Here is a 13154-nt window from a genome sequence, read left to right as displayed (position 1 = left end):
TCTGCTCCCTGTCTTCTCCTCTCTCAACTCACTCCCTTTCCAAGATGGTGCCTCCCTTTATACTCCTGTACAGAGTGCACCCAGGATCTACTTCCCCCACGCACACACTACCGGGTTCCCTTCTCTAGGTGTTCCCTCCCCCCACTCCAGCCAGGGACATGCTCACTCGTGCCTGCATAACTAATGGGAGCACCGTCGAGCTGTCCCCCGGAAATGTGGTGTAGTGCATGTGGGTGTTAGGGTCCTGAGCCACACTCCATCCTTACCTGGAAGTGAGATATCGCACATCTGGGTGAGATGCAATACCTCTGTAGCAACCGAACCCTCGGGGTGCTACATTCCCCCCTGGCAAAACCCAGCACGTCCGCGGGCTGGAACTGAGCAAAAGACAGGGTATACATTAGAACATGCAAATTTTTCATAAACAACAAGTATAACAGGTATCAACATTCAGTTTCCCTTTATGGGAACGGCTCTCTCTTAAACGGTATAAGTGCATATGTACTGTTCTGGAACTCTTTTTCATAGTAACACATTCTAGCATATAAATTTTTCATATAAAACATTTCTAGCAGCAGATCCACGAAGAAGTCTCTTTATAACAGGTCACAGTTTATTCTGCAACCAGGTGTCCATTTTCCTAAAACAGGGAGACGTAACCAGGTAGGGGTCTGTCCTGCCCCGAGTCCTTAACAGTCTTTTAGTCCATCCTGGGTTACGCTCCACTAACTGTACAAAGGATTCCCGGTAAATCCACCAAGGACTCCTATACATTACTAGAAACATATAATTATTTACAGGATATGGCCGCTCTCAGTCCTCGGCCAGGTAGGGGTGGCTGTTCTCAGTCCCCAGCCAGTTAGAGGGAAAAAGGGGTGGCTGTTCTCAGTCCCCAGCCAGGTAGGGGGTAAGGGAAACAGTTCTCTTTCTGTCCCAACGGGGACCACACTCTTAGTGGAAACAGTCCCACAACAGTCCTTATACCCGGTCGGGTAACTATTTACATCTCCTCTTTTACCGTTTACGATTAACGGTGTGCTCCACACGCTCCTTTCTCTTTCTCAGGTTCAGACCCGTCCGGGCCCTCTTGGTACTCGGGGTCTGAGTGGTACTGTTAATGACGCCCGGGGTCAGGGGGTGCGACTTTGGGCCTGGGCGCGGGCTAGTGGTGGCAGTGCCCAGGTCTGGAGGGCTCGGCTGCAGGGCTTGTTGCGGGGTCTGGAGCAGGTCTGTGTCTGCAGCGCTCGGGATCGGCGGCTCCACCGGGTGGCCCGGGAGCAGGCTGACGCTGGCAGCGTCCGGGACAGGGAGACTCCTCTTACCTGCTCCCGCGACCGCTCCTGCGTCACGCGTCTTCTCCTGGTGCTGGTCGGGGCCCGCGACGGCTGGGGCGCTGCCGATGCTGGGCAGCTTAGTCTGCTGCCGGTCCGCCATCTTGCTGTCCGTTCCTGGTGTCCTCCTCCCCCCTGGTGGACCGTGGCCTACCTGGCGATGATCCTCTTCCGTAGGCCGCGGCTCCGCAGTTGATCATCAGGGTCGAGGACCTTCCGTCGCGCTCCAGTGACGTCGGCGTCTGCTGGGCTCCTTCCAGGACCTTACGCAACGTCCGGACGTGAGGCGGGGCTTCAGTTCTCGCGCGCTTTCGGAGTCCACGCCCCTCTTCTTCCCGCGCGGCGTCCTCAAGATGGCGCCCAATGGCGGGAAAACTCCACAGATGGCAGGAAGAAGGCTGAAGATGGCGCCGGATGGCAGGAATCTTCACGGATGGCGGGAAGAAGGCTGAAGATGGCGCCGGATGGCGGGAAAACTTCACGGATGGTAAGTTTTAAAAGTCTCTTTTTCAGGCACGCAGTACCCGGTGGTTGCGGGCACGAAATCCTGCCGACTACGCCAAAAGTTGACGCGCCCCCTGGGCCATATTCAGGGGATACCCGGAGCCGGATCTGGATAGGGGTAGTAGTCCTTGTGGCGGTGACCCGGTCCGTGCCCAGGGTGTCAAACTAAGTGGCAGTCTATGGCAGTAGATGTTAACTTGGATGTCGACTACGCCACCCGTTGAGTGCGGCTTTGCAGCCGCCGCTGCAGAACAGTCCGCTGAGGCCGGTGGTATGGGTGCAGCGATGATGTTATAACCCCCAACGGCAGGGGTATGGCCTCAGGGCAGCAGGGATAGATGATGGGGGTGATGGTGGTACACGAGCGCAACAAAGACAACTCGGAGTCTTGGTGGTGCAGTTCAGGGTCTTTACTCACGGTTACTCGGTTACTGCTCCAGGCCACCGCTGCAGAGGTGGCCGCCTGTGTCGCGCTGTGCTCACCAGGTGAGGGGCTCGGTTAACTCCCAGGTCTTTCTGGAGTGCTTTGCAGGTCCCCTTTTATGTCCCCTGTCTCTGGTCTTCAACCCCACTAGTGACCACGCTTATGTCCAGCTGCCTCGGACCTTCTTGGTGGGCAAACGTTGGCCTGCGTTTCCCAGGTCCTATGTGGTGCCTTTCTAGCGGGTGTGGTGAGGGGCTGCTCCACATGTAATGTCGCAGCCTCCGGTTCTTAGTTGAGGGTAGTTTCTCTCCTCCACTAATTTGGGATCCGGTTCCCATCTTCTTGACCTGACCCCCCTATTCAGGTAGCGGCGGGCGTGTGGTGGCTACCAGCCAGTCCACACCCCTGGGGTCCCCTCTGTCCTTCCTGGAGCCCAGTCTGCTCCTCTTCCTCCTTCTTCCCTCCTCCAGGCTCAGGCCTCCTGACAGGGCCTGCCTGTGGAGCAGAGCCCATAAAGCAGCTCTGCTCCCTGTCTTCTCCTCTCTCAACTCACTCCCTTTCCAAGATGGTGCCTCCCTTTATACTCCTGTACAGAGTGCACCCAGGATCTACTTCCCCCACGCACACACTACCGGGTTCCCTTCTCTAGGTGTTCCCTCCCCCCACTCCAGCCAGGGACATGCTCACTCGTGCCTGCATAACTAATGGGAGCACCGTCGAGCTGTCCCCCGGAAATGTGGTGTAGTGCATGTGGGTGTTAGGGTCCTGAGCCACACTCCATCCTTACCTGGAAGTGAGATATCGCACATCTGGGTGAGATGCAATACCTCTGTAGCAACCGAACCCTCGGGGTGCTACACTAACACCACCCCAAAAAAATGTTTAAGAAAATGCCAATAAAAACGTTTCTAAAACTGCTTCCGGAAATGCCTGAAAAAACGGGCAAAAAGACGCTTCGGATGGAAAAAAGCCAACATTTCCTAAAGTGTTTTTTTGTTGAATAATAAATGTACTTTGTGCAGACTGATATTTTACTGCTATAAGGAACCTGCCTCTCTGAACTGCACAGACTTTTTCCAAATGCTGTTTTGGCATTTGACAGCACATCTTTTCACTCATTGTGTCCAGGATAAGAAAAAAAAAGAAATCATTGACTAGTAAGGCCAGGAATTTTAAAGGCTTCTGAAGACTTTATAGGCAATGTTCTGCTTCCAAAATATTCAGGAAATATGTAACATCTCATCACACTCCCTGTCCGCTGCCAATGATTGTTAGCCGTTTTACACAGCAATCCAGAATTCTGTGATATTATCAGATCAGCGACGTGCAATCTGTAATAGCTCATCTATAATTCTGATAAAAATATTACACCATACTCTATAGCAGGTATAACGAGCCTTAAGCCTTAAGGCATTATAGGGAGTGAGACCTCACATTTATGCCTTAAAGAAGCACTCCTCCTCCTCCTATCAAAGTTTTTATATTTATCATACTACAGAGCACTGTGTACTTACAATTGCTCATTTTGCCTTGCTACTCAGCTAATTCTTCTCTTTTCCGTTAGGTCTATGGTATCAAGTGATTAAAAACTGACTAGCTGAATCCTTCTAAGCTCTATGTAAAAACAGGAAGTCTCTTTTCCCTGTATGAGTCATGAGTCACTGCAAAAGTCCCTGGCAGAGGGAGGAGGGAGCAGGTCAGGAGTTGAAGAGGGGGGTGATAAATGTAGGGACAAGAGAATACCTGTTTTTACATAGAGCAGAGAAAAGAGAATAATTAGCTGGGTAGAAAGGCAAAATGAGCAATTGTAAGTACAAAGTGCTATATAATATGATGGTTGCAATGTATTAAAAGGTTAAAAACTTTAATGGGAAGAGGCGGGCTTCTTTAACGTTTTTTTTTACACCTAAAATGCCCTTTATAAGTATTTTCACCCCTACCCACTTTTGTAATTTGTTTGATTTTTTTTAATTCACTACCCTTTTCCCTATTCTGCAAATCCCCATATCTGCTTTTTTCATTACTATCTGTGGCATTTCATTTGGGGAGATTCTCAAATGAGACATCACAGGATGATGCCTCTGCAGTCACGTCTCACTTTTATCACCCCACCTGGAGCAGGATGTCATCAGGGAGCGACACTTATCACAGCTGCTTTCATCGCAACTCTCTGATGACATCTGGAATCAATCACGGTAATAATGGGTGTAGAAAAAGTGTCTGCTGGCCTGCAGCTTGTTTCTCTGAAACCGGATGTCATCAAGGTGCAGCGATAGAAGCAAGGTAAGGGAAAACAGCACTGCCCCCCTGATGATGCTCCGCTTCAGGGCGTTGACAGAAAAAGTGTGCGCTAAATTGCTGTCACTTCCTCTACAACTTCTATAAATGCTATTAATATCATTAGAGGGTGGAGATGAAAGAAGCTGTGGCAATGTGGTTAGGGACCTCAGAGCCACCCCCTTATGATGTCTGGTTCAAGGCAGGGTAGTAGAAGGGAGAAGTTACGGCAGGGGCCATCCTCCTGTAACGTCCCATTTGAAAATCCTTCAAACGAAATGTCACATGAAGTAAAGAAAGCACATTTTGGGATTAGTAGGACAGGAAGAATGGTAGAGAATTTTAAAGTAAAGCAAATTTCGAAAGTGGTTAGGGGATAAGATAGATATTTTAGGTATCAGACCTCCCTTCAAGCAGCATTCCCAGGTGTCACAGTCTGAGATTCATGAGTCTCCCAAACCGAGACTCAATAGCCTCAGACATATATTAGGCTGTCGATTTCAGGAGGGGAGACCCACGTGCAGTCAGTGCATTGTGTTGTATACTCAGCTGCCCTGTGGGATCTGTGGTGTGCGGGACTGTCGATTTTGTGAGTGACAGTCCAGTCATCCAATCTGATCCTGGGGACGTGCTGGGCTATCAGCGTTTTGATCGGCAGCCCTGCTGTTCAATCTGGTTTGGCCTGCGGACGTTTCCTCAGATGCCTCCTATCCTCAAGTGATTTGAGGGGATTTAACTGGCTTGTTGTGTGAAGCAGATTATCAGTTGTAGATTTGCTTTAGTTAGGTGTGTATGCTGGCTCTTAGTCTGACTACTGATCTTGCTGATGATCCTGGATTTTGTTGTGACTACTCTTTTGGATTATCCCTTCTGCTTTTGACGCTCTCTGACTTCAGGTATCTGACCTCGGACTTGGCTTCTAACTATTCGTTTGTTGTACTCCCAGCTTTTCCAGCTTTTAAAAAAAAGTCTGCCAGGCGCTTTATGAATAGTTGACCTCTTGTTAAGCCATTGATAAAAAACAGACACTATATTTTATATGCTATTTTTTTTTCAAAATGGTCAAAAGAAAACAAAGTCAATATTTCACTGAAGGCATCCATATTATCTTCTCTGCTTGTCACATGTGTGAGATAAGACCAATCTCTGCATGACAAGTTTCCATAATACAGCAGAATTGTTTCGAAGCTTCCTGCTCATTGACATTAAAAACTGTAGTCAGTTTTTCTTGCATGACTGATATCCGTGTTTTTCATATCTAGTCTATGGAGTAGTTCACATTTTTTCCTAGAACCAAATGGTCTGCAAAAAAGCATGGAGATTTGTTCGATATTGGTCTGAATCTCGGCTCAAACTTGCAAATGCAAGTCTATGGATGGTTAGTCTGACTCCATAACTAGGCTGCAAGTGTGGGGCACTTGAGACAACGTTTCTATGGATGTCTGTTTAGAACCAGTACTCACATGAAGAAACTTCATCAGATAGCTTGACTCGACTGCAGAGGCACGTATGAAGATTGCAGAAGAAATTTTATTCTCAAGCTGAATTCTTGTACTAGGCACAAAAGTAACAGCAGCAGCTACAACAGCTGCAGTAGGTAAAAAGACAATTCTGAACCAGAGATATACAAAGATGAACATAGCAAGATGGATTACAAACACTAACTTGAGAAGAAGGAAGGGTTACTGACATCAGGGCTGGACTACAGAGAGAGAGACAGGACAAACCTCTAAAAGGCAAACCCGATTGCATAGCAGTATAACAACAACAACAATACAATGATAAATAGTTGAGAAAATATGGGATAGTACTCAGATGCCACTCGTGTGCTGTCCAATTTTCACGAATTGTCTGATTGGAGAAACTTGAGAAACCTTGATCAGTCTTATTTCATCCTAGAAAAACTGATGAAATTCTGACCAAACTTTGATGAAATTCGGATCAAAAACACTGATGAAAGCTGGACCGTTTTTTGGCTTCCGAAAAAAATCATTGACATATGAATGAGCCCTTAGACTGATGATAGGAGAGCTCAGCCACTATGCCATTATAGTAGTCCTGCCATGATGATAATGAAATGACTGTTGAAAAGTGATCTCTACAGAACGGGAAGTGTCAGTCTATGAGAACGAGTGGCTTTTGAAAATGTAAAAAATGTAATAAGTTGCAAGAAATGCAAGAAAAAGCAGTTAAACAAAAAACATTTATTCAAAGCCACTGATGTAAATTTTACTTGTGCACATTATTACTCCTACATGTGAATATTGTCCTGATATAAAGAAATAGTCAAGTACATTACATACAAACATACTTCATTGGTACTCTTCTAAATATAACAACCTGTAAAATACTGATTTATTGTGTTTTCCAAATGGTGCGAAAAAAATTGTAACTCATCACATTAAAAGCAATTCCAATCGAGCTACTGTACTTCAACTAAATTCTGTGATCCTGGCTAGATCTCTTCTGTGTCTGTTCTTTGTCGCCTTTGGTTTTGACCATCCCTGCTGGTCCTTGAGCAGATAATAGTCTTGGATTTTGCAGTTTGACCATATTTTTTCAGTGCTTCATCAGGAGCGCACATGTGCAAGTGCTGGCATGTCATGTCCATCATGAGCCAATTACTGGACAGATAGTGAGTGACGCAAGATTATATTGACCACTAAATCAGAAAAGCTGGAGAACCAGAAGCAGAACCAAGCAAGGAAAACGCAGATACGTGGGGGTAAGAATGTAGTATATAGTTAACTTCATGTTAGCTTCTTGTTGGAGTACGATTTTATTGCTGCTTATAGATGGGCTGTAAATTGGAGAACGAGCTTTCCTATGATCTCTCATTCTCAACTATCATGCCATCTAAGCAGGCAACCACCTGGTGAATGAGCAAAATGCATGTAATGATTGACGGATGCTATGATTTTTTTAGGTAGTTTCATTCTCAGCCGCACATTGTCCTGTGTAAACAGGATAACATTATATTCTATGTGCACAAAACGATTGTATTAGCGATTGTTCTGTGCACATGAAAGTACGGTCAGGGAGTCTAAATAGGTTTATTGACTATTGATTAGTCTGCAAGCAGCCAAATTGCGATCGTTTAATGGCTGTGACGCACAATGAACGAGTTCTGTTTACACAGGACAAGGTGCTGCAGAGGACAATAATATTTTGTGCACAAAAGATCATTTCACCCAATGAACAAGTGTTCTCATAGCTTGTCGGGTGATCAGCAGCCGCTTTAGACTGCAAGATTATCGTGAAATGAACGTTCCTAGTTCACAATAATCACGCAGTGTAAATGGATCTTAAGGGATTTTCCTAATAAGCACACTTAGACCCAGTGTCAGACTGAAGAACATTGGGCCCATCAGAGGATTTGATTATGAAGGCCCATCTAACTTACCCACTCAAGAGCCCCATAGCAGTTGCAAGGTTTGCACTATCAACTCTCCTGAAGGAGCAGCCAGGGCCCACCGGAGGATTCTCTGGTGGGCCAGTCCAACCCTGCTTAGACTTCTATGCAGTGTGCCACAAATCTGGATGGGCTGTGATTCATACATCTCCAAGTCTACTTATAAAAAGAAATGCAGAGACAGGACTTTTCATGCCTTGTAGGGTTCTCAGCGTTTAGAGCTACAATGATTTATCCAATAGGTAAGTGATCAATGTACCGGATAAGAAATCTACTTTAGACTGGATTCACGGTTCCAGCATTTTTTGTAAGTAAAAACTGCGCGGATAGATTTTTTCCAGTAGTCAACAGGAGAATATAGAGTTTAATACACATTTTTTTGGTCACCGCAACATTGCAACAAAATGCAATGAGAGGCGATCAAAATATCATATGTACCCCAAAATGGTATCAGTAAAAACGTCAGCTCGGGGAGCAAAAAATAAGTCCTCACCCGGCCCCAGATCACGAAAGATGATAAATGGCGACAAAAGCAAAATTATTTTTTTTTACAAATTTCTGAATTTTTTCACCACTTAAATAGAAAATAAACTATCTCATGTTTGGTATCTGCTTAATTGTACTGACCTGGAGAATCATATTGCCAGGTTAGTTTTACTGTATAGTGAACATAGTAAATAAAAATAAAAAAAAAAAAACATTGTAAAGTTGCATTTTTTTGCAATTTCACCGCAATTGGAATTTGCTTCCTGTTTTCCAGTAGATTATGTGGCAGAATGAATGGTGTCATTCATAAGTAAATCTCATTCCGGAAAAAACAAGCCCTCATACGGCTATATGGGAGGGAAAAATCAAAAAGTTATGGCTCTTGGAAGAAGAGGAGGAAAAACCGAAAATGAAAAATGGAAAAGGGGTTAAGTAAATACTAAATACTTATGTTCACAATTTCTCTCATAACTCAGCATTGAGCCGATCCTTTGTTATTCCTGCTGAATATTTCGTCCCTGCACAGCCTGACATTATCGCTGATTGGAGGTCCCCAACTGGTAGCCCCCTCTGTTTATACATAATAATAGGAACAAGAAGCAGCACAATGAAGAGCTCAAAGAGAAAGATGTTGCAGGATTGTTATCTCATGGGGTACACAAATATTTTACTAAAAGAGACAAGGAGAGCTGACAAATCCTTCCCCTGACTATTATTTCTTTCTTTTTTTGAGTGGCTGAACATGGTACTACACCGCGGTTTCCATGTTTTTGCTTCTGGCCAGAGGCTAGAGGGGCTCAAAAGGTCCCTTTGGCTCACATTAGAAGACCAATATAAAAAAACCTGACGTAGTTGTGGGCTCTGTTTGAGATTTCACATTGGGGTCCACAAGCTTCAAGTTATGCTCTTGGTCAGAACCAGAGTTTTGGATATCGATAAGATAAGTATGTCTTATTTTATTTCTCAATAACCTAAGTGATTGACAATGAATGTTATTGGTTGGACAACCCCTAAAAGTGACATTTCAATAGTGACAATATATAGAGGTGGAGACTTTCAAAGATGCTTGGGAGGTGTGTAACTTTAAAGGGGTTGTCCACTACTTTTACATTGATATCCTATCTGTAGGATAGGGCATCAATGTTTGATCGACCGGGGTCCTTCATGCAGCACCCCCGCCGATCAGCTGCTATGGGTGCCGGCGGCGGCCGCCGGCCGGAAGTGCTCACCTGCGGGGCTCCGCCGTCAAGTGCTAGTGGCCGCCACGGTGTACTGCACATCCGCGTCCCATTCAATTGAATAGGAGGTGGATGTCCAGTACACCGCGGCAGCCACTACCACTTGATGGCTAAGCCCCACAGGTGAGCACTTCCGGCCGGCGGCCTCCGCCGCCACCCATGACAGCTGATCGGCGGGGGGTGCCACGTGTGGGACCCCGGCTGATCATACATTGATGCCCTATCCTATGGATAGGGCATCAATGTAAAAGTAGTGGACAACTTCTTTAATTATAAGCCCACAACCCACAAATAAAGATCATATAATATCACTAAACAATTACTGAAATATTATCAATATATGAATACATTACAGACAAAAGCATCCAGTGTTCAAATAGGGTCCTAAGTACCCACCAGTAATATTGGGGGCTCACTGTCCAGCTACATGCAAATATTACATTACCCCCACTCACAAATTTACCCCTGCTTCTGTAGGTAGTTTGTTGAATAAATGATGAGATGCTGTCATTGTCTGTATATAGTGATACAACCCTCGTTTTAATTTTTATTTCATAAATCAATAGTACACATGGAAATAAGCAACTTAGTAATACATATTATCAGAGAAATCTGCTTCTTTCTCCTCCTGGACTGATAACTCATTTTCAAAATCTATGTTCAGTGAAGACAGAATATTACATTACATTATTTACTTAGCAGATGGAAATTGCTGCAAATAATATTCTATGTAGAAGGGAAAGGGGAGGCGCTCTGCCACAAGCTACACCTCCCCCCTCACCTCCTCCCATCAACATAGAATCTTATGAGCACCAACTTCCATCTCCTATTTCAGTAATGGGAAAATATGTCTTCACTGAATACAAATTTTACTTGGATATTGAGAACTTTTAGAATGAAAAATCAGTCCTGGCAGAGAAAGAAGCTGATTTCTCTAATTAGATATATTACTATGTTTCTTACTTTCACATGTGCTACTGATTTATGAGATAAAAATTAAAACGACGGTTACTTTTTGAGTGTTTTTTTTCCAACTACTGCTCATATAGTTTCGTGGTCGACCAACTCCAACACAGAGGCCCTCCGGGAAAATTCACCAGTTCCACTCTGGGCCCCACTGAGCCTGTAAGTATTCAAAAAAGGCTCAAGGAATAACGGAGGTAATAGTAATAATGATAGACATAAGTGACTGTACACATGTACAGAACATAACTGTATTCTCATGCAATAAGTTACAGCCACTTGGCAGTGAAATGGCAACATTAACCATGTCGTTATATAAAGTCAAATACAGCTAATTAGCCACTGTTGTTTTTTTGTATAAGGCCACGGCCCCACTATCAGTATTTGGTCAGTATTTGGTCAGTATTTTTTTTCAGGAGTGGGAGCCAAAACCAGGAGTGGGTGATAAATGCAGAATTGGTGACTTGTTTCTATTATACCTTTTCTCTGATTGTTCCTCACCTGGTTTTGGCTCCTACTCCTGAGAAAAAATACTGATCGAATACTGACCAAATACTGATAGTGGGGCCATGGCCTTAGATCACTTCAGCAGTCCTAGCCATATTAAATCCTGTTGGGTGCTTTTTATTGACATTTTTTTACTGAGTTTAACAATAGGTAAATGATATATCAACAATATCAAAAATAATAAACAAATAACTGGGACCTGGAAAGGGAAAGAGGGAGGGAAAAGTGGGAAGGGAAAGAAAGGAAAAATTAGGATGAATTTTATTAGCATACAAATAAAATAATTCATATAATAGGGATAAAGGAAAGGGAAAGGAAAAGGGAGAGGAGAGATTTGGGAAAGAAGAGTAAGGACTAGAGTCATACAAAGCAATCACATGAACAAAGAACAAGAGATATGAAAGTTTTTTGCCTGTAAGCTTATACTACCCGGATATCAGAAGCCTCTGTTGTTATGAAACATGCGAATAAAATGCCAACATAGACATGTCCTATATAATACTCCCATTGTTGGTAAGAATAGCAGGAGTAGTAGTAATGATAGTGGTGGTGGTTGTAGTAAGAACATGAAAACACACTGTAACATACTTTCTAAACATCTGTAACACTAATAATATCTCAATGTAACTGGTCTTTCGATCGTTTGCTGTTAGAGGTAAATACATTACTAATAATTATGTAATAGAAACATGCAACAAATGCAAAAACATGTTCTTTTATCCAGCAGATAAGGAGATTACAGGGACTGACTCCAAGGTCTGCTCCTTCTCCTCCATCCTCCAGATGTCTGCAGTGGATCAGCCTGATGTTTCCCTCCACTGGAATAACACAGCCTGCCCCTATGTATCTAGCCCACCTCTGTAGCCTTGGCATGTGCTGCGCTCTGCAGCCTGTGCTGTGTGCCCGGGTCCTGGCCCTGCCCGGTGGAGGGGAGGGCGGGTCTATACGTGCCTGCTGTATGTTCCCAAAGGGAGCAATCTTCCTTCTTTTGGTTACTGGATGTAGACGGCTGTGCATGTGCGAGGAGCTGGTTTATTAGCGGAGTCTCCTTCTCCCATAGGACAAGGTAAGAGCAGTGTGATCGCTGCGCAAAGCGCCGTGCGTCTTATGGAGTGCGCAAAGGGACCTGGAGCGCACTGACCGCAGAGAGAAGCTGGGTGTACTGGCCACCATATAGAGGGCACCATATACCAGGCACCATATAGAGGGCACCATATACCAGGCAACATATAGAGGGCACCATATACCAGGCACCATATAGAGGGCACCATATACCAGGCAACATATAGAGGGCACCATATACAAGGCATCATATAGAGGGCACCATATACCAGGCACCATATAGAGGGCACCATATACCAGGCAACATATAGAGGGCACCATATACCAGGCACCATATAGAGGGCACCATATACCAGGCAACATATAGAGGGCACCATATAGCAGGCACCATATAGAGGGCACCATATACCAGGCAACATATAGAGGGCACCATATACAAGGCGTCATATAGAGGGCACCATATAACAGGCACCATATAGAGGGCACCATATAGCAGGCACCATATAGAGGGCACCATATACTAGGCACCATATACCAGGCACCATATAGAGGGCACCATATACTAGGCATCATATAGAGGGCACCATATACCAGGCACCATATAGAGGGCACCATATACCAGGCACCATATAGAGGGCACCATATACTAGGCACCATATACCAGGCGCCATATAGAGGGCACCATATACTAGGCATCATATATAGGGCACCATATACCAGGCATCATATAGAGGGCACCATATAGGGGGCACCATATACCAGGCACCATATAGAGGGCACTATATACCAGGCGCCATATAGAGGGCACCATATACTAGGCACCATATACCAGGCACCATATAGAGGGCACCATATACTAGGCACCATATACCAGGCACCATATAGAGGACTTTGTAACTTGTAGCTGCTTTTACTGCTGCTCCCTGGATGCCCCCTGATGACTGGGACTT

General features: G+C 44.9%; 1 protein-coding gene across 1 annotated transcript in view; it reads left to right on the top strand.

The window, feature by feature from the left end:
- Window positions 1-12142: 12142 nt before the first annotated feature.
- MATN2 (matrilin 2) overlaps window positions 12143-13154 on the top strand; it is a 164401-nt gene continuing 163389 nt past the window's right edge. The window contains 2 exon segments of the mRNA XM_073679632.1: window positions 12143-12175; window positions 12178-12208. Coding sequence (XP_073535733.1) covers window positions 12158-12175; window positions 12178-12208 — 49 coding nt within the window. The 5' untranslated portion in view covers window positions 12143-12157.

The sequence above is a fragment of the Phyllobates terribilis genome, unplaced genomic scaffold (genome assembly GCF_046119375.1).
Source record: "Phyllobates terribilis strain yellow unplaced genomic scaffold, ASM4611937v1 Scaffold_4__5_contigs__length_816908805, whole genome shotgun sequence".
Lineage (NCBI taxonomy): Eukaryota > Metazoa > Chordata > Amphibia > Anura > Dendrobatidae > Phyllobates > Phyllobates terribilis.
This window is presented reverse-complemented; position numbering and strand designations above follow the sequence as displayed.